This window comes from Falco rusticolus, chromosome 13 (assembly GCF_015220075.1).
Source record: "Falco rusticolus isolate bFalRus1 chromosome 13, bFalRus1.pri, whole genome shotgun sequence".
In the NCBI taxonomy this organism is placed as follows: Eukaryota; Metazoa; Chordata; class Aves; order Falconiformes; family Falconidae; genus Falco; species Falco rusticolus.
In genome coordinates, this window is record NC_051199.1 from 21954205 (window position 1) to 21974754 (window position 20550).

General features: G+C 46.9%; 2 protein-coding genes across 5 annotated transcripts in view; one reads left to right on the top strand and one right to left on the bottom strand.

Moving 5' to 3' along the window:
• PIK3CA (phosphatidylinositol-4,5-bisphosphate 3-kinase catalytic subunit alpha) overlaps positions 1-1124 on the bottom strand; it is a 49627-nt gene extending 48503 nt beyond the window's left edge. The window contains exon 1 of the mRNA XM_037407502.1: positions 841-1124. The gene's annotated coding sequence lies outside the window, so the exon portion shown is untranslated. The remainder of the gene's footprint in view (positions 1-840) is intronic.
• Positions 1125-2807: 1683 nt separating this feature from the next.
• ZMAT3 (zinc finger matrin-type 3) lies at positions 2808-17629 on the top strand. Of its 4 annotated transcripts, none has more exons than XM_037406535.1 (6): positions 2808-2957; positions 6969-7294; positions 8846-8965; positions 10745-10911; positions 11023-11123; positions 12143-17629. In XM_037406535.1, the coding sequence occupies exons 2-6, from the start codon at positions 7025-7027 to the stop codon at positions 12352-12354; spliced, it is 870 nt and encodes a 289-aa protein (XP_037262432.1). In that variant the 5' UTR covers positions 2808-2957; positions 6969-7024; the 3' UTR covers positions 12355-17629. The 4 variants fall into 4 exon arrangements, with proteins under 4 accessions (XP_037262432.1, XP_037262431.1, XP_037262430.1 ...); XM_037406534.1 differs by having other exon boundaries at positions 2808-2953; XM_037406533.1 differs by lacking the exon at positions 2808-2957 and adding an exon at positions 3047-6308.
• The last annotated feature ends 2921 nt before the right edge of the window (positions 17630-20550 follow it).

The following is a 20550-nucleotide window of genomic DNA, read 5'->3' on the forward strand; positions in this document are numbered from 1 at the left end:
ACTTCCTTTGTGCTTGTTCTGTATACGCACTGTTTATGAAGTAAGCTCTGTTCAATCACATTTTTGAAGTCGACAAGAAGAGTTACAGAGAAAGAAGACTGTTACAGAGAGATACCAGTAACAGCAGCAGGAGTACTAGGTCTGACACCTTAATAACTTCAAGAACACTGAAAACAGCAACAAAAGCCCCAAAGAAAAGCAAACGTGCAGTTTGCATTAGTTTGGTCAGTTTTGTTAACATTCAGTCTTTTAAAAAGTACTGAAGTACTCATAAGAAATACAGGTTTCAGATTTAATAACAAAACCAAATCTCCTAGTAGCATGAAATAAGCAAGCTGCTTTTACAGGTACCATAAATGTGACACAGCTACTGTAAATCAACTGCAGCTGGAAGAGAACACCGTATGCCACCGATCCACACACACCCCCCGTCGGAAGAGGCTCTCCCAGTGTCACCAGCTGGCCCCACCGTGAAGCCTACACACTCCACCACAGGAGCGGCCGAAACACATTTAAAAACAACAGCTGTATTTCGGCGGTGGGAGAGAACCACACGCGACAGCAACAAGCTATTACGGTTTATCCCCTCCCAAGTCTCGTCCCTACGACGGGAGACCCACAAATCGGGATGCGGCAACGGAACGGCTCGGAGCATTGCTAGCCGAGGGAAGCCCGCTGCCCCCCGAGGGTCCCGCTCCCCCCTGCGGCTGCGGAAGACACGCCAGCCGCCCTACAACCTACCAAGAGCGGCGCTCCGCCGCGGGATGCCCCGGAGAGCGCTACCGCGCCTGGGGAACGCCAGGCAGCCCCAGGCCCGGCCCCGACCCCCTCCTCACTCACCTCACAGGCGCGGCCTCCCCACCGCCGAGCCGGCCCGCAGCCGCCGCCCCGACGGGCAGGGCAGGGCCAGGCCCGGCACCGCAGCACTCACGGCCCCCTGAGCCGCCCGGCAGCCGCCGCCGCCGCCACCGCCACAACCCACGGCGGGTCACGGTCACCGTCCCCCACCACCACTGGCGGAAGCGGCGCCAACAGCCCCCGCGCCGCTCCCACAGAGCCGCCTCCCGCACGGGCAATAACAGGAAGGGAGCGGGGCCCTGACCCCGGATGGGGATGGCGCCGCCCGCCGGAAGTGGAACTGCGGCGCGCGCTGGGGAGGGTGAGGGGGAAGGCGGCGGAGGCGGTGGCGGGCAGTGCGCGTGCACCGCCCAGGGGGGGCCGGGGGCACGCGGCGGCGGAGGGGCGCGGCGTGACGTCACCGCGCGGTGAAGCGGCCGCCCCGCCCCGCCCGGCCCCGCTCCGGGGCGCGGCCCGCCGCCGTCTTCCGGCCGGGCGGGGCCGCTCCCCCTGGGCGCTCTGCTGCCCCCTAGCGCGGCGGCGGAGCCTGCGCCGCCCTGCCCGCTGCCGCCGGTGCCCCAGGGCGGCGAGGGGGGCCCGGGAAGTGACCCGAGCGGAAGCGAGGGTTCTGGAGGAGAATAACGGGCGCGTCCTTCCCCGGGCTGGCGCGCCTCCGTCCCGTTAATTGCTGTAAAGCCATTAACGCCGCCCTGCGCCCGCGGCCGGGCCGGCCGAGCGCTCCCAGCCCCTTCCCCGGGAAGGGGAGGAGGAAACCACCGGAGGTTTCCTGTGCGATCTCTGTAGCGCGTTGCTCGGCAGGAGCGGCCTCCCCGGCAAAGGCCCGGACTGGCCGGAGGGCGAGGGCGGGTGTCAGACGGGCACTGCCGGGCCCACGGGGCCTGGAAGGAGAGCGCTGGGCTGGCCCAGCTTGCGGGGAGCCCATGGGCCACCGCCGGTGAGGAGCGGACTGAGGGGCAACTGGCAGAACGCAGGTGGCGAGTGACCAGCAGGACACCTGGGCTCGCCAGGGGCTCCTCAGGGGGTGTTTGTCCCCTCAGTGGAGAGATGGCACAAGCGGTGGCACCAGGTGTGAACGTGGCGAGGGCAGCGGTCAGTTCTCTCCCTGGGAATGCCCCAGGGCTTGGTGCAGTACCCCATTGCGAAAATGTCAGGGTTTTTTAATAAGATCTCACAAAAACCTGTAACGGTGAGTGGGGCTAACTGATGGATTCCTAGGCAGGCTGGCTGACTGCTACTGTAAAGCCTCGGGGCTGGGGTCAGCTTCCAGTGACTCGTCAGCACCTCCCCGTTCCAACACAACGGGAAGAAACAGGCACTTGGCGGCTTTGGGACCAGGCGGCCCAGCTGCCATGGCGAGGCCTGCACTGCCTCCACGGCGAGGCCCGCACTGCCCTAACGCTGAGGCCCGCGCTACCATAACAGTGAGGCCTGTGCTGCCCTAACGCTGAGGCCCGCGCTGCTGTCCTTGGTGACTCAAGGAGAATTAACTTGCTTCGGTTACAAACACCATGAGCAAAATGAAGAAGTTTCCATATGCAAACCCAGGTCAACTGCTGTTTCTGCTGTCGAAAACTGGTAGTACCAGAAGAAAAATAAATAAATGACTCTGCACAAAAGTACAACTCGGGGACCAGCCGAGCAGTTCGGTATGTGCAGCGAGCGTTCAACGCCACTGCAGCCCGCGATGCCGAACAGGCCGCCCCAGCGACGGCTTGAGAAGCAGCCGGGCGGACGGGCAGCGCCAGCTCGCCGGCACCAGAGGGGGAAATGATGCCGGGCAACGGCGCGGCAGGGTCACCCGCGGCGGGGCCGGCGCTGCCCCCGGGCCAGCTCCGCCAGGCGGGCAGCGCTCCCCGCCCCGGCCCCGCCGCGCACGGAGGCAGGACCCGCCGCGCTCCCCGCCCCCCCGCCCCTGCGCTCCGCCGGCCCCGCCCCGCCGCGCTGCGGTCACTTCCTGCAGCTGGTCCCGGTGGCGGCCGCGTCGCCGGCCCCGGCCCTCCTGCCGTCTCGGGCACCGGCTGCGGCCCTGCGGGGGCAAGGTGGCCACGGGCGCCGCGGGGGGCCGGGGCCGCCGCTCGCAGCCCCCGCCGGCGCGGTAGGTGCGGCGGGGGGCGCTGGCGGGGGGTCGGGGCCCGGGCCGCGGGGCGGGGGCCACAGGGGCTGTAGTGGGGCTGGGGGCCGGCTCTGCCGGCTGCGGCGAGGAAGGGGGGTCGCCGTGTTCCTGCCGTTTTTCGGGGGCGCTGAAGCTACTCCGGCGATGCGGTCGTCTGCCTCTGCCTCGCCTTCCTGCCCGTTGTGTTTCTGCGTTTGCCAAAATTGTGTGTTGGTGCCTTGAAGTCTTGCTCAGTTGCAGTTATTCCAATGCGGTAGATACCAGGGCTTTTGCGGTTTGGGTTTGTATTGTGGTTTTTTTTTTCTCTTCGATTCCATCAGCAAGACTGCAAGGCATGCAACTTTGCCGGAATGCCTGCTAGGATGCCAGGGTTTGCACCGTGGTTTCTGATACCCCGCTGATGTAAGGGATGATAAATGTTCTCTGTGTCCGGGTCCCTACATAAGTGCCCTCCCCAGCAGAGGGTTGGGGGCCCCTGCACCCTCAGGTGGAATTGCAGGCGATGTGTGTTTGTTTTGGCCCGCTGGCTTCGCTCCCTGCAGCGTTATAAAACGACCCTGCTTTTCAGGGTGAAGCTCTGTAGGCCTAGCCTATGGCTGAAGGTAAACCTTGCAAAGTTAGGTTACGTGGTGTCAGTGTTTCAAGATACAAGTAGATTTGAGAAGAAATTATTCCTGTCTTGAAAATAAACCCAACCACAAAACCCACAGCTTGTTCATCATTTGTGTAGATTTCTATCACTGTTATTAGTTGCCTCAACCACATGTAAAACTACCTCTGGCAGGAGCACGTGGCACAGAGATTTCTCACTTACAGCCCAGGAGGCTCACATTGTGTACGTGCCCGCTCCATCAAACGGTGCCAGTTTCCTTTCCCAGAACCGTGCTTCTGGCAGCTGGCAGGTTGCTCCCTGGTATCTGTGCCACCGGCAGTGCCTCACTACTACTGGGCTGTGGTACTGTGGGTGTGAAGGCTGGGTCTTCTCCTTCAGTGCTGCTCTTGGGATGCTCCAACCTGGAAGTAGTGAGGAGGGCTGCATGCCTGGCACTGTGCATCCACCTGAAGACAGCTGGCACGGAGGAAAGTATGTCCTAGCCCATGCAGCATGTAGGAGGAGGCACAGCTGACATCTGAGATGATGTCTTGAGGCAGAATGTCTCCTCAGCTCACCCTGGCCAGCTGCGGGCCCTTACCCTGCCTCGGGCTGTACTGTTATGAGTCGTTAGTGGTGGAGGTTCCTCATTCTGTTGCTGTTTTGTGCAGTAAGGATTTTACAGCTTCTCGTGTGAAGGGAAAGGAGGCGTTGGAGATGTCCTGTTACCTTTTTCTGGACAGGGTATCTCTAACAACCAGCAGTGGAGGGTTAAAGGGACATGTAAATGAGCTGAATTTGAGTGATATTTTTTTTTTCTTTTGAATGATGTCTGCAAGAAAGAAATCAACAGAATTTGAGCAATTTTCAGGGATGAAGGATCACTGTTAAAAGAAAATCATAGTTGCATATGCCAAGTCAAGAAGTTCTAGTCTTAAAATTGCCCATGCAGCCTTAATTTTATCTTCAGACTACTACTTACTTTAAGAAACAGTAGATGACCTTACAATTAAAGATTTTCAAAGAATATTACATTATACCTTTTCCCCTGTGGATGCAGTACTGTAAGCACTGTGCCCTGTCTTGTACATGACAAATCCCATTCGTGACAGTTGCGTATGGAAGACTCAGTGCAACAAACGCTCATGAAAAATTAAGCAGATGGATCCTGATTGCCATTTACTGTGGATCTCTTTATATTGCTCTGTGAAGTATTTAGCTATAATTTACTCCCATGTTAAGGTAAGAAGCCCATTATGGTAGTGCATTAAAACTTGGAAATTGGATGGCACACTTACCTGCATGCATAGTTGCTCTAAACTGCTCTGATAGGCCTGTGTTATGATGTATTTAACCATCATGAATATGAACGTGTTCCATCTGTAGCCCCACAGAAATTAATTAGACTGTCTACCGCGTACTAGTTGAGAAACTAAAGGTAGTAAAATCTGTGGTAGTTCTGTTTAACCAGGCACACATATGCTGAAAGTTGGAGAGAAGTTAGGTAACACTGCAGAATTTACGCTGCTGATGGGTGATTTGCACCGCGCCATTCCTGTGTGTCCTCTTCCTTCTTCGTTGTGGATTCCAGTTTATCTTGTTTCAGTTAGTTTTCATGAGACCAGTTTTGATTTTGGTTTTATGGTGATACCATGTTATGTATAGTTCTCATGGAATTTCACGGAGCCTTGGTGGTGAAGGGATATTGAAAAACATGAAAACTCCTGGTGGCTCTATAATAGCCTTAAAAGCTTGTCCCCAAGGCAATGTATGCTGCTCTTTTTTTTTTTTTTTTTTTTTTCCTTGTCTTTTTTTCCTTACCCTCAGTTACTAGTAATATCTGAGCCACCTCCAACCTTGTATTATTCGGAAGTCTGTTTTTAGAGGCAAACATTTCAGAAATGCTTTTGTCACTTGAGCACTTTAGTCCCACAGATTTTCTTTCTTTTTCCTCATTTTTTAAAAATTATTTTTTATTTTTCCTAATTGAATGTAGACCTCTGGGGCCAGACTTTCAGAGGTAATGCAGTACCTAAAAATGCAGGCATCAACTGGGATTTTCCATAGCTTGAATGTAGCAAGGTATTTATCTCCTGCTAATTTTAGCTGATTGAAAATCCCGGAAGTTCTCCCAGGTAAATGCTGTCTGCTTCTCCAGGTTCTTAAATGACTGCGAAGTTAAACTGTTTTCAAAAGCAACTACAGAGCAAAGTTCCTGGGTGGTATTTTGTTTACCTTTCCCTAATTTTCCCAAAGTGTTGTTTTAAACAAATGAACAAAGCCCATAGTGTAAACATGGTTGCTACCAATGCAGCCCTAGCTGGAGGTGATCTGCAAAGGCCAAGATAATGCTTCTCTTGATCCCAGTGTAGCAGCGAGCAGGATTTGTTTTGATAAGAAGCTAATAAGACACTAACAAAAGTAGCTGTGCCTTGATTCATAATATCGCTGCTCCGCATTATTCTAGGAATGTTCATCCAGGCTTTAGATGTGATTTATAAACTTTAATTAAATAAGCCTCTCAGAACCCCTTGTTGGAAATGTAGGGATAGTTCTAAGAACTTGAATTAACGGAGCAATAACTGAATAAAGGTTAATATGGGATAAGCTCTCCATTTTGCAGGAGAAGTTACAGCTTTAAATGTTGCATCGGTTGTAGTTAGTGAAGGAAACATGAGAAATAGCTCAAGGTCATTCAACAAGACCATGGAAGAGAGCCCTTGGGAGCTGACTGCGTACAACAAGGTGTGCTCAAGTTGATTCCCACTCTTCTATTTTTACATGGGAAAAGTTAACTGTAGAGTGTCTTTCCTCAGGAAAGTCTTCATGAGTTTTTGAGGGATGTGTGGGCCTATTTTATACCTACCTATATAAAATAAATCTGCTTCAAAATATTTAGGTTCTTTTTAAGTCATCAGTGGCTGTAATACATTGTACTATTTGTTTAGGTCTTGGAGTGTGAGGTCTTGAAGTGTGAGCTTGTCCTTAGGCTGCTAAGAGAGGACGTGGCTAACAGTTGTATTCTTCCCATTCCCATTAACACAGCTTTATGTGCTGTGTCTGTTTTAGGTCACGTCTTCTCATGGTCATGGAGCAGGGGGGCGGGCGTGCTTTCAGTCAGGTACTGTGGGTGGTTAGGAATCGTCACCCATCCAGGGTACTGCCATGGGGTGTTAACAACTACATTTCAGACTTCCATTCACTTCTTATACATGTGTCTTGTTAATCTGGCCCTGGTTGTCTGGGATGCTGCTGTTCCTGTGGGGTAAAGTGTTATAAACAGACTTTATCCTGCTTGGCATTGTGAAAAGGCATAGAGCCTAGGAATTTACAAAAGTTGTCTTCTGGATTGTTGATATTTCTGTTAGCACTGCTTATTTCAGCACTTGTGTCTCTCTGGTCTAGATCTGAAGAAGATTCCTCATCCTTCAGAAGTAGCATGCCCACAGTCTTCCTGGCCAATGATTCTTCTACAGCAAGCAGGACTTCTTCCTTATCCTGAGAAGCCTTCATCTCTTCCTATGTCAGTGGCTACAAGGCCAAGAGCCAGCTCACCACTGTCCCCACCAAAATCTCTTGGACTGGGGCCCTCCTTTCATCACACGCAAGAAGAAGAGCTTGCAAAAGTGGTGGAGCAGGACCCTATGCTGGAGGAACTATGTAAGCCTCTGTGCTGTAAGCTTTGCAATGTCACTCTGAATTCAGCACAACAAGCCCAGGCTCACTACCAGGTAAGAAGAGCAGCAGGAGGCACAGCTTTCAGGGCTGCTGCATCTGCAGCCTGCATAGACACACCTGTGCCAGCACCTGCACTGCCAGCAGCGTTGCCGTGCTGGGACAGAACCAAGTGTAGGCTAACACGTGAGGACTAGCTTAGCTTCTCAAGGGGGTTTTGAGTGCTGTGTTGAGGTGGCTGCGCACCAGCAACAGCGTTTGAGTTAGCTCATCTAGAGCTACCTCTGCACCGTGTAATGGACTGAAACTGCTCTGTAGACATATCTTCACCTTACCTGATTTTGCTGGCCATCCAGACATGCTGCAGTGCTTAAATTTAAGGTGTCATCACTGGAGCGTTTTGCAAAAACATTGTTCACAGGAACAGAGAAGTAGTACCAAGATGGCTTGGGTGAAAAAGCAACACTTGTGATTTTTTTTCCTTTGTTTTATGCAATTTGTTTTTCACCTCTACACTCTTCCAGTAAAATTGAACTTCTCATTCCATAGACATGATTTGGTAAGGCCTGGACGGATGTTTTCTGCTGGATCCAGCTGTGCCATTTGGAAAGGGGACTGCTGCAATGTGCTTATCGCAGTCTCTTTTCTGAGGTTATGCACACCACTGATCTGGTGGGGGCATTTATACAAATGCTTTCATCAGCTCAGACCAAATTAATTTTATTCAAGTTGATCTGGCTGACCTGTCTGAAATAGGTTAGGGACTATTTCCATATGCTTCTCTGCTGAGAGATCAAATGTGTCAGTCTTGCATTACCCCATTTTACTAGCACCCTCTCTGCCTAGTGCTGTATTTGTGTGAAATGTGGAGATAGTGACTTTCTCCACCAGTGAACCCAAAGGAGTGGTTGTCTGTATCCTTAGGACACAAGACTCAGATCTCAGATTTGCTGTTGGCCCTGAAAAAGTGGTATCCTGCCAGTGAAGGGGTAGGTTGAATTAGTGTTACACTTTAATGTCGGATTACTGCAGTATTTCTGCCATGAGGGGACAGAAGTTTATAGTACAGAACTTGCATGTATGCCTTACTATGTATCCACAATGCATATACATATTGTCATGTAGCTCTGTTGGGTTTTCAGAATACACAAAAAAGATGTATAGTATAAGTTTTCCAAGAGAAAATAAAATATGAAGCAAGGTTTTTTACTTTCAGTCTCGTGTTTTTAGCTCATGCTTGCAATCTCATGAAGAAGTAAGTGTGTGTGTGTTCAGGCTTATCAAAAACATATAGAAAGCACTTAATCTTTCATGTTTAAAATACAAAATACTGTCTTCAAGCAAAATGGAAATAGATTGTGGAACTAACTGTAATCTTACTGATTTGAGAAAATCAGTTGAAAGTGAGGCCCAGTCACGCTAGGTGAGGAGCATTTTGGAGGGGGATGCCAGCATCTCTCAAGTTCAAAGCTGTTATTTTCTGAGTGACAGCTCCTTACCTGAGGTGCTGTCTTCATGTCCATTTCTCATTTTGGTGTCTGGTTACTTTTTCTTTCAGTGTGAGATACTGTTATTAGGGCAGTGATTAATCTCTGTTCTCTTTCCAGGGTAAAAACCACAGTAAGAAACTCCGAAATTACTATGCTGCCAATAGCTGTCCAGCACCTGCCAGGATGAGCAATTCAGTTGAGCCTGCCCCAGCTCAGGTTGTCTCCCTTCCAACTCAGGTAAGGCATGGGAAGGTGACTGAGATCATGCTGCTTGCTTGTCACCTAACCCCCAACAAGGATAACTAGATCTCATGCTTTGAGGATTACCACAAGTGTTGGGAAAGAATTTTCCTTGTGGTGGCACAGGATGGTGGAAATGGCTTGTTGTGAGCTGTTTGCTTTCCTTTGAAGATGCAGATATTGATCTGCCCTTGCAGCAGAATATTAGACTTGAAATGTTCTATTTCTGCATGGCGAATACTTTGATTCCTAGGTAAGTCTGATGTGCTGCTGATTGTGGTTGTTTAAGGGCAGGTATAAAATAGCATTGTTGGAGCTGGATTTGGACATGAGGGTGTGGCATTCACTCTGCACAGTCATCCCTCCAGTGTGTGAAGGAAGCCTACCTGGGAAAAGTGCTTAGGTGCTCCTACGGCCATTGCCCCGGGCTGTTAGCTAACTCTCTTGTCTCTTGTTTTCCCTTTTGAAGTGCTGCTTCCTGTGTGTAGGGTGAAGGGATTGTTCCCTCAGTGATCCAGATTAACTCTGTCTTGGGCACATTAGAGGCAAAAGAAGTGATTTTTGCTTTCTTTTCTAGAATTCATCACTTCTCATTGTCATGGGACTTAACAGCTAACTTGGCTTTTGCAAGTGACTGTGCAGGGAACCACAGCTGAGCTGCAGGGATTGAAGCTGTGCCTGTTGTTTCCCAAAGCATCAGCCTGTGTTGTCTGTAGAAAAGCAAAGAGCGTTTGCCATAAGTGGCAGATTGTTATACATGCTGTCGGAGCCACCAGTGGGAGACTCAGTCCCATGTAAAATGCCTTTGCAGCTCACAGAACTGAATCGAGATGGTGTGGGGTCCAGTCCTAAGTAGTGGGATGCGAGTCCTATACCTGCTGGGGTATCTGATGTGGTTTTTAATGGAGAAAATGGTCCGTGGCAATAAAAAGACCACTCTGGGGCTGTGCGAGGATTCATGTAATGTAGAAGTCAGAACTGTGGGTGTGTCTGTGTCTATAAGCTTGAACAGTGACAAAGGAAACATGAAAGAAACTCGAGTTGGCAAGTCCACAGTGACATGGCTGTATGATTCACTGCTGCCGCACTGTTTACAGAGCGCTTTTCTCTGGATGATACACACTGAGGAGACACGGTTGCTGCTCTGATCGGGCTGTGGTCTGCCTAGACAGTCAAGGTATCCTTCATATGGCAGGAGCTACTCTTGTGAGGCTGGGTCCTTCCTTTGAAGTCTTGATCCAGGTGTCCTCCTACCTGAAGGGTACAGGTCAGAGGTTTGGCAGCTCAGCTATTGTTTTTTTTATCTCTTAGTGTGGTCAGGGTGCTGTGTGCAGACAGGGTGCTGTGGAGAGGTTAGGTACATTGTAAATAGGAGAGAGGAGCACTTTTACCTTTCGGTGGATCTTCCTCAGTGTGAAAGTCATTGCTCATCAGTTCCCAGCAGTCAGGGGCAGAGGAGTTAGAGCTGTGAAGCAAACAAGCCTCTGTAGCTATTGCAGAGGTACAAGGTGTGTGTTCAAATTGCTTTCTTCTCCATCTGAGGCCAGGGCTTTGCCTAGATCTCAGGGAATTTGCAGGTTCTCCTGGAGGCTGAGGCAGGGATAATGAAGTTCTGGTAAGAATACTTTGAGAAGAACTTGAGTGTCCTAATCCATATGTTCTAATTCCGGCTGGCTTGCTGCCTGATGAAGATACTGGTCTCACTCCCTGTGATTCAAATATTTCAATGATTTAACCTTCTTGTGTTTCACATGCTGTCTCTCCCTTTGCTGCTAGATGGGATCAAGTAAACCAGGTGGCAGAGTGATCTTGGCCACAGAGAATGATTACTGCAAGCTTTGTGATGCCTCATTTAGTTCTCCGGCTGTGGCACAGGCTCACTACCAAGGGAAAAATCACGCCAAACGGCTGCGTCTTGCAGAAGCACAGAATAACTCATTCTCGTAGGTATTGTTCAACTTCACGCTCAGGCTGAAAGCATGTGGCAGTGTCTCTGGCAGTCTTTTTCTCAGAAAACTCTGAATTGCAACTGTTCATATTTGTTTAATCTTCAGGGATGCATCAGAACTAGGCAAACGAAGGGCAAGGAAAGAAGGGAATGAATATAAGATGATGCAGAGCAGAAGAAATATGTATACAGTTCAGAACAACACAGGTAACTGGAAGCTTGCATCTGTTCTATAGTTGGAATAATAATAATAAACAGTCTTGTTTTTCTTTTGTTTCTGAGGTCTGTTTTAGCAGAAACAGGTTGTGAAAGGAGCTGGTCCTAGCTCTGCTGATGCTTCTTCAAGTCTGCATGTTTTTTCCCAGCTGCTGAAGTTGCTTTGTTTTGTCAGCCTGCTTGTTAGTTTGGTTTCTCAGTTTGTAACTTAATTTACCATCTGCCTGTCTCTAAGGCTGCTCTAAGTGGTGACAATTTTCCTGCTTTATTTTCTTGGCAAGTGGCCAGGTGCTTTGACTCCTACTGTAGCACATCAACCTGTACTTGCACTTCCATGACCAGAATGAGACAGCATGTTAGCCTCCCTCTAAGACCATCTGTTCCTAGAGTGTAGTCCTTCCTCAGGTGTTAGATACCAGCTTTGCCTCTACTATGATTTAAAGTGTGTTTATATATATATGTATGTACCGGCCCAGTATCTGTTTCTCTTCTTCATTTTAAGTTGTGTTATGAGCACGTTAGCTGAAAACCTGGTTCCTGGTGAAGCTTGGTTTAATAGTGTCATTCTAACCACTGCCATGTGGAAAAGATAAATCCTTTAAAGTTGTATTAAATATTGTTTTGTGATAATTTTACATGGAGGCAGGTTATTGTATTCAAAAGACTGTTCTAATTCTGGAATTGGAAGATTAAGAAAAAAAATGAATTAGCACTTAAATGATTAGACTCCTAATTTTCAGAGCCCTATTGGTTCTTAATAAGACTGGGGCATTAAGCCCACTCTACTGCTCTGGAAAATACCAGCAAGTTTTGCTCCCCTCTGTGCTACACCCTTGCAAATCTGGATGTCAGCAGGGAAGTTGTGTGGGAAAATAAGATTCAGACTAACCAGTTAAAGAAGCTAATCTTTGGCTGCTTTTTAATCATTAGTTGGACTTGGAAGTTGTCACTGAGCTGCCTCAAGCTTTTCTTTCTTATAGATAAAACAGGCTTTTCTGTTGACTCCTCAGGTCCCTACTTCAATCCCCGCTCACGCCAGAGGATTCCTCGGGATCTGGCCATGTGTGTCACCCCCAGCGGCCAGTTCTACTGCTCCATGTGCAACGCCGGGGCCAGCGAGGAGATGGAGTTCAGACAACACTTAGAAAGCAAACAGCATAAAAGCAAGGTGTCCGAACAGCGGTATAGGAATGAGATGGAGAACCTAGGCTACGTACAATGACGCGCCACCCGTGGCAGTAGTTTGCAAATAGAGCAGCTTGTCTCTCGCCTGCTGTTTGCCACATGCCCTGCTTTGTGCTCCATTTGGTAGGAGTATGCTCTCGAGCTATACATGTAACACCTGCAAACTTAATGGTATGGTTAGATTTTCTTTCTATCATAGCTGGCAGGATGATGCTGTGCAGGACATGAAGTGTTTTTGATGTTTGTTTGCTAATTTTCTAAGGCTCTTCATTGCATTGAGTGCCGGGGAGGACTTTGTCTTCTCCCCAGCCTTCTGCATGAATATGCAAAGCCCAAGAAGTGCTGGGAACTTCTGTGGTTCTACCACACAGGTGGACCATGTGCAAAGCCCACTCCCCTTTTTGCACACCACAGAGCAGTGCTCCAGAATGCCTCCCTACAGCAGACTGAATCTCTGTGCAGCTTGTAAAAGAGGAGCAGGAATGGGGCCTGTGAAGGTGTGAAGTAGGTGGTGTACTTGTCCACAAATTGCTGCCTGTGGCCCCCATTACAGCCCAGAGTAGGTTCTTTCCAATCTTTGTAGAAAGGCTGTGCTACCTCTCCTCCTTGGAGGGTCTTGCCTCTTACCGCTTCCTCTGCAATGCAGATTTCATTCTGAACATCTGACATTGGATATCAGCTGATTAGCCCCATTCAGAAATACTCTCTTCTACCAGTTAACAATGAAAAAAAATTCTCAGTTTGTTGGCTGGGCACCTTAATGCACCATGGGTGTAGCTCATCTCCCTGAAGAGAGTCTGTGGGGATCTCAGTGGCTTAATGATGCGAGTTGGAAAGCAAACCTGGTCAGATGAGACGTGTTCTGCCTTAGACCGAGTAGGGTTAAGAATAGGTTGGAAGGAGCTGTCAGCTGTAATTTCTTTGCATACTGGTGTAGAAGAGGGCAAGTGTTGAGTCTCTGGCCTGAAGCTTTATTGCTCTGGGAGAGCAGGGCTGCCCGGACCTTGGGGAGCAGATGTCGGTATGTCCCACTTCCATGCCTTTCCCTGGAGAAAGCCCGACGGGTGTTATAGAGGAGAGCGGAAATGCTCCTTTGGACTAGAGCTACCGATACTGAATGAATTTTTTCCCCTTTTTCTTTTCCCTTCTCAGGATGGGTTTTAATTCCATTCCTTGATGTGAACTTCACTGTTTTAGGGACCATCAGAAGTCTAAAGTTAGGTAGGATGTGAATGTCAAGGATGACGGTTGTTTGAATAACAGCTTTTTGGCCAGACCGAAGTATTCATGAAATTTGTTAAGCAACTTTGTAAGCGTACACAAACCCAAAGTGGGGGTGTGTCTCTTGATTTTCCTTAGCAAAAGTAGAAAGGGGATAAAGAGCAGAAGTAGGGCTGACATTTATTTTTCCACTCATTTGGGTAGATGTGAGGAGCTGTGATTGGAATCCAGTTCACAGTGTTTCTAAAACATTGGCTTCAGTGGCAAGTGCAGCATGTTTGTAAAGTCTGTTGGACCCGATTCACCACGGCGCTGCTGCAGCTGTACGCTGGTATAGCTTCTTTGACTTCAGTGGCAGGTGCAGAGAGGGGATAAAGGAAGCATCATGGCTTGTCTGTCACTCCTCTCTAGGCAGTACATTGAACGAGGTGCAGCTCCTTTGGTTTCAGTAGCATTTTACCAGGGATAAATTTTACCTAGTGCATAATGTTGAAGGTAGCTCCTCCACCCCCTTTTTTTTGCCATTCTGATCTTGCCTCTTGCATTCCAGAGGGACTTTCTGCTTGCCTTAAAAAACAAAAAAAATGAGTAAACTAACAAAAAATCCAGATAGTTTTAATTCATCTCTTTAGTCCATCTCAGAAAGGTTTGTTGCACTTGGCTGCTCCTCAGAAATAGAGTATTGTTATCTTTAGCTATCTGACCATCAGGTAGCCATGCAACCTTAATGCAGCCTTCCTAAATCTGGGCAAGGTAAGCTCTTGCACAGTAGTCGAAAATAGCCCCCTACATCATTCCATGCTGATCCTTGCCCTGCAGATACAAGGAGTGCAATGGACATCCTCTTGAATGGGATTCCCTCCCCTCCTTTGTGCAAAGTCCACTTAAATAGGGTTTGTGCGCTGGCGCACGTTAGAAGGTAGGAGGACAGGTGCCCAGGTTGCAAAGAACTAACTGAGCAGTTTTGATGGCCTGTAAGTCTGTTTCTTCTGTGCTTTCGTGCCCCTGGCTCACCCTCTGTGTAGCCTTGAAGAACATTCCCCTTGCAAAAATCTGTTGTCAGCCTTTTCCCTTCATCTTTTGCAGTCAAAGAAGGGCTCTGGTTTTCTCTTTGTGTTCTGTCTTTTGTTTTGCTAGCCTGACGCCACTGTGCAGGGACAGAGGGGATTGGATGAGCCTTACCACAGTGTGCTTCGCTGGAGTGATCCCTACATTATGGTTAGACATTCCTCTTGCTGTAAATGAAAGCATGGCATTTCTCATAGGCTGCAATTAGTAGCAGAAAACCACCACTTTGTGACAGATGAGCTGGAGGAGCTGTAGGTACTGGTGTTGTCTAGCTTATTGCTAGGCCCAAGAAGGCATTTTTGCTTGCTTTCATGTGTCCCCAAAATGAACTGTTCGCTACTTTGCTTTGGTTGTTGCATCTGCTCCCAGCCCAGCAATCTGCTCCTCATTTGGCATTTCCAGTGACTGCCAAAGGTGTCAAAACACAGTTTGCTCCATGTGGTGTTCCCTCCTGGTGACAGCTGGTACAAGGCGCCACAGCACACCAGTGTGCTGGTGTGTTTGGGGCGGTGTGAGAGGGAGGTGCAGGGAGCTGTTCCTGCAGGCTCCTCTCCGCGCGGGGCTGAGTTCCGTTTTGAGGAATGGCTTGAGTCTGCCCTGAACAGGGAGGCCTGTATCTGCTTTGTTTCATTCAAGGGAGCACAACAAGTGAATGTTGTCACCCTGAGAATTTCAAAGCGGTGGATTATACAGCAGGTACAAAGCAGACAGTGGAACTGAAGCAACAAGAGTAGGACAGGTTTCCTACATGGGAGGGAAGATATTTCTTGCTGGGAGAAGCAGCTGAGACTCACTTTGTCCCAGTGCTCTGTTGCGGCCGTTCCCTACAAGTGATCAAATCTTTCCTCTCCCTCTTCAGCATTGCTAAACAGTTTGTGATCTTCCTGCTCTGCCTCTAGCATAGAAGATGGTTGACTGCAAAGAGAAAACACCACACCTCACACAAATATCATTAGGGTTCAGGAGGATCCAAACTCATACTTGCCAGCATGAGAAACTGGGTGGATCCTGATTTTATTTTTTTTGGTGAAAGCTGTTCTCCAAATCAGTGTTCAAAACACGTATTGAAAACGCATCCTGGCCAAACCCTATTTGATGTAGATGGGCTGGAGAGAATACCGTACAGCTGTAGTACCATTTTCCAGGCCCAATAAGTCTTTTTCTTATGTTAAACAAAGTACCAAACCCAAGAAACAGGACTTCTGTGAAGCTGTCTCATTGGCCAGTAGGTTAATGACCTTTGCTGCTAGAAACAAAACATAAATCAATGTGTTCATATTTATTTTACTATGCTGACCACTAATTGATTTGTTAATATTTAAGGCATTATTCTGTAGGTTGTTTTTGTTTAAGTGGAAAATTCTACATCGCACTTTGCTTTTGGATCAGAACAGGTATTTATTATATTTGTGAAAATGTTTTCCCTCCCACATATGTATTATTTTCTTTCCCTGGATAAAAAAAAAAACAAAAACAAAAACAAACCAAAATCCAAACAACAAAACCCACCCCAAAACCAACGAAATCCCCAAATCCAACCGATGGATCATCTTTGCTTTTTTTTCATGCCCAACCAAATAGGTATTTCCTTGCAACTCACTCTTAAATGTTGATTTCTAAATTATTATTTTTTTCCCCTGCAATGGTTCCTTTGGTAATTTGGGGTGATATTTTTAGACACACATAAAGTTCATACTACATTTAAGCATTTCTTTTACGACAAGGAAGTAAACTGTGGAATCCGTGTATTTGTGAGGAGTATGAAAGTGATACTATTTTGTTTGTGTTAAGCGTTAGCTGTTATTTTGCATTCTGCACTAATGAGTAAATGTGTTATAATCTTGCCTAACATTGGTCTATTTTTGACTTTTTGCTTTCTTCATGTACGTCAAAAGGAATCCTGAAAACTTCTGTGGAGTTGCTTAGGATGGTCATCAGTGTAACAAAATGCAGATTTTTTTTTTTTCTGTAAAGCTTCTTGTCTTTTTTCCTTTTCTAGATGCCCATTATAGGGCATTAGAAGGGAAGGCTATTGCCATAAGCACGGATTCATATTTTAGCTTACTAATGCATGACGTCCTTTTGCTACTTTACTTAAGTAATACTCTCACCGTAACTAATGGGAATCTTGCCCAAGTCAGGAGTAAATGAAACACCCTAGCTAAATATATTATGTTGGCTAGGGCCAGGCAAGGTACATTGCTGAGATTTGTCTCCGACTCCTATGTTTGGGTTGCAACACTCTTAAGGTTTTGCTTTTTGAGGAATGTGTATCTGGTTCTGCAAGGATTTGGTCTTGTTCGAGCTAGAATAGTTTGAAGTACATTGACTTTCGTTGAGTAGGAGCAAGCCTTGAAACCCTTCAGGAATTTCATACTGCTGATGTCTTCTCATGTATGTGTTTTTTGTTCTGTGTTTTTTCTTAAATTTTGCAACCTTATATACAAGGATGCTCTGAATGAGATGGACATCTGTTGCTGATTATGGAAAAACAAATGCCATGGTTGCCAAAGGATTAACAGAAAATGGAGACGTATGGACATTTGAAGTTTAGTTTCTTTGAAGTTAGCGGCTAAGCTCCTGTTGTTTTGAGCTGGGCTGGTTTCATTGCCCTCTGCATAAAGTTGGAAGTGAAAATAAAATCCACTTTGAAATAAATGTGGTCAAACAGTAGTTCTGGGAATCTCTCCTTTAAAGAATGTATCACAACTAAAACTGTATCTTTTTTTCCTGAAGTATCTGCAGGTAAAGGCAGGACTGTGGATTTTTAAAAATCAAATCAGTTTTTCAGTCTGTGTTTTACAGGGGAAAAATTATTTGATTTAATTTCCTTCTGCATCTGTCCAGCAATATCATTTGCAAGTGCTTTGAATGTGTTTCATCTGGAGCTTTCTTGTCAGGTTGGTTTTGTACATTTATCCTTATTTTCTTTATATTGTACTGACCCTCATGGGGGAATACTTGATGAAAATGATTTTTTTTTTTTCTTCTTCTTCAGTATATAATAAATCATCTTGCTCTTATCACAGCCTTAGTCTTTGGTATTGCTACTGCTTGTGATATGGCTGGACTGTGCATGACTGAATTGATTTTAGCCTAGCATTGAGTGTAACTACACGAATAGTATGTTTTAATACTGATAAAAAGAGTATAGTTCAGTGTCGAATTTGTTGCTCTGGAGGGAGGTCAGTGTGCTTTCAACTATTAGTGAAAGCCAGCTGAGTTCTCCCTCTGAGCTGTGTTGGCTTCAGGAGGGGTTGGGAGTGCTCAGCATCTGACAGGATGGGAATCAGAAGGTACGGGAAGGGCTCTGTTTCTGGCTGTGCTTTCCCCTTACGTAGACATCACAAGCTCTGCGACAGCCCCAGGCTGAACCATGAACTGATTTTCAACTCTGGCTGTAAAAAGGTGGGGACAGGCTGAGCCTGATACTTACATTTGCACATTTTTTGCCAGTGTGCTCTTTCCTTCTTTTATTACTTGAGGGCTCCAGAGGAGCATATGCTTATGCAGCATCAATGACTTTCCAAACAGAAAGGACATTCTGAACTGGAGCCTTGAAACAGGGAAAATCTGAGGTTTGCTGGGTTCATCTCAGCAAGAGAAGGACATTGCCCTTTCTTGGTGCTGCAGCCACACTGTTAGGGCAGTGAGCTGTTGGCCTCAAGGGCAGGATCCTGGTGGCACACTTGAGGCATTCCGCGGGCGGGGTGGCTGCTGAGGCACAGCTCTGAGTGTATAAGCAACTGTGAACAGGGATGTGTCCCTGCACTCCCCTGTCTTCCATTCTTAAGGGCACTGGACCATTACAGAAAATGGTGACACCATGGTGAAATTACCCCGATTTACCATTTTGTTGGGCTGAGAGCTGCCTTGGTGCTTAGGTGACTCCTTCCATGCTAATAATGGAATGCAGGAGGCTTTATGCCTTCTCATTTATAGTAAACAGAGTCATAAAAAATTGTAAGTGCAGCTTAATGTTAAAACTCACCCCACCCCTTCATTGTCTTTTGCCCATGCAGACTGTTACTTTCAGTCATCCTAGAAACCAGAGAGGAGCAAACTACAGAGCAGTGTGTCCCCGTTATCAGGTGATAAAGCAGTGCCTTTTTAACACTTACATATGGTAATTGTATTTTGTATTAATTCTGTTGCAATTTGTTACAGCCAAACCGTAGTGACACACAGAGATACCTGGGCAATCTAATTCAGTCGCAAGCATTTGTTAAATTAGGCAGCAAATCAGATAGTGTTAGATTTTCATCTATTTTTTATACTAATTGATTTGAAAACATAAATAGCCCTTCTTTTACTCCACTCACCCTGGTGTCTAAGGATCTCAGTTAGTTGTCTTGCAACATTTTACAGCTGAGGAAGTAAAGTTTGGGTAAAAATAAGTGATTTGCTCAGAAAGTCTATGGCTGAAAAGGAAAATTGAACCCAAAGCCTTTAAATAACAGGCTGCTGACCCTGCCGCATCTTCATTCAGCCCCCACTGTTCACAGGCTGATGAAAATGGCTGGATTTGAAAAACAATTTGATTAATAATTATTGGATTTTCTTTGTTTATATAACAGCTTTACAATGCATTAGGAAATGGACTTTAGCACATGGTTTAAAAATAATTAAACTTGGCAGAGCCGTCTCAATATTGCTCTTCCATTAAATCTTAGTGGAGAGATGGAAAAACCAGGAGCTTTTAGGAGAATTGTAGAAGGAGCATCTTTGCTAAGCGCAGGTTCTGGAGGCTCTTGTGTGTTCGTTTACATCTACTGCACTTAAATTCTCTTTATTCCTACTTCTAGTTCTCCTAAAGCGTTTGGATTGAATGCTCCTTGTCTGTTTTGGAATAGTGAAGAGCTGCTGTAACAGATAATTCCTTGAATTCATTGGCCCCACCCTTCAGTGAGCGACACTCCTTCAACTGGCCTTATTCCACTGGGCTTGCTTCACCTCTCTACCTGCATGAAACACAAGCAGATCTATTTAAAGTCAGTGAAATTACACAGGTGTAAAGAGAGATAGGAAGATTATTCACCGTGTATTATCTGAGACTGGAGAGTGTCTTTGGCAGGTGTTTGCTGTACATATAAAGATGTTAAAAAAGTGTTAATCTAAGGCTTGTTTCTCGATATCAAGGTACAAAGAGGTACTGTGAATGAATGAACAAAGTGGAGGCTCATAAGAAGAAACGAACACAGTTACATGATAAATTGGACGTGCTGCATTTAGTGTGCCTGTGGAATTTTATGCAGGAATGCAGTATTTACCTGAAGAAGCCAGACTACGTACTTAACTAAATGCAATGAGACCGATAGTGTGAAAAACACTGCGTGAGCCTGTGTGTTAGCCTGGGTTTTAAAAGATGAAATGTAGGTGTAAAAAATCCTGTGAAAGTCAAATGACAAAATCCCCGTGCACCGGAAGAGATGATGATGTACAGGTTAACACCTGATATTTTGGGAGAGTCTGTAAAGAATTCTTCAGACTTAAGGGACTTGTAAAAACAACAGCATGATGCCAAAAATCTTTGCTTGCAGCTGACTGGAGAGTTTGGGAGCTGAGATGTTCTTTGACGATGGCTTGTTTTTGCTCTGCGTGAACTTGCATAGGTGAGGATTGTTTCAGCAATGAGTGGAGGCTCCTGGGTGAGGCAGGGCTGGCTGTAGTCTCGGTAGCCGTGGGGATTCATCCTTCTCCACTTGGACCTGCCATCTGTGTGTGTGCATGCACATGAAGGAGTCCCTTTATGGACTCTTCCTCCTTAGTATTACCTGCTCTTTATAAAAGATCATTTTCCAGTAGCTCCTTACTGCAGCTGCCTCTAGCACTGTCTGCAGTATCGGAGCCGCAGCAGCACGTGGGGCTTAATTAGGAAATGGCCAAACTACCAAATACACGGGAGTCTTAGACAAGCAGCTTCTGTCTGTAAAAGCTGATGAGC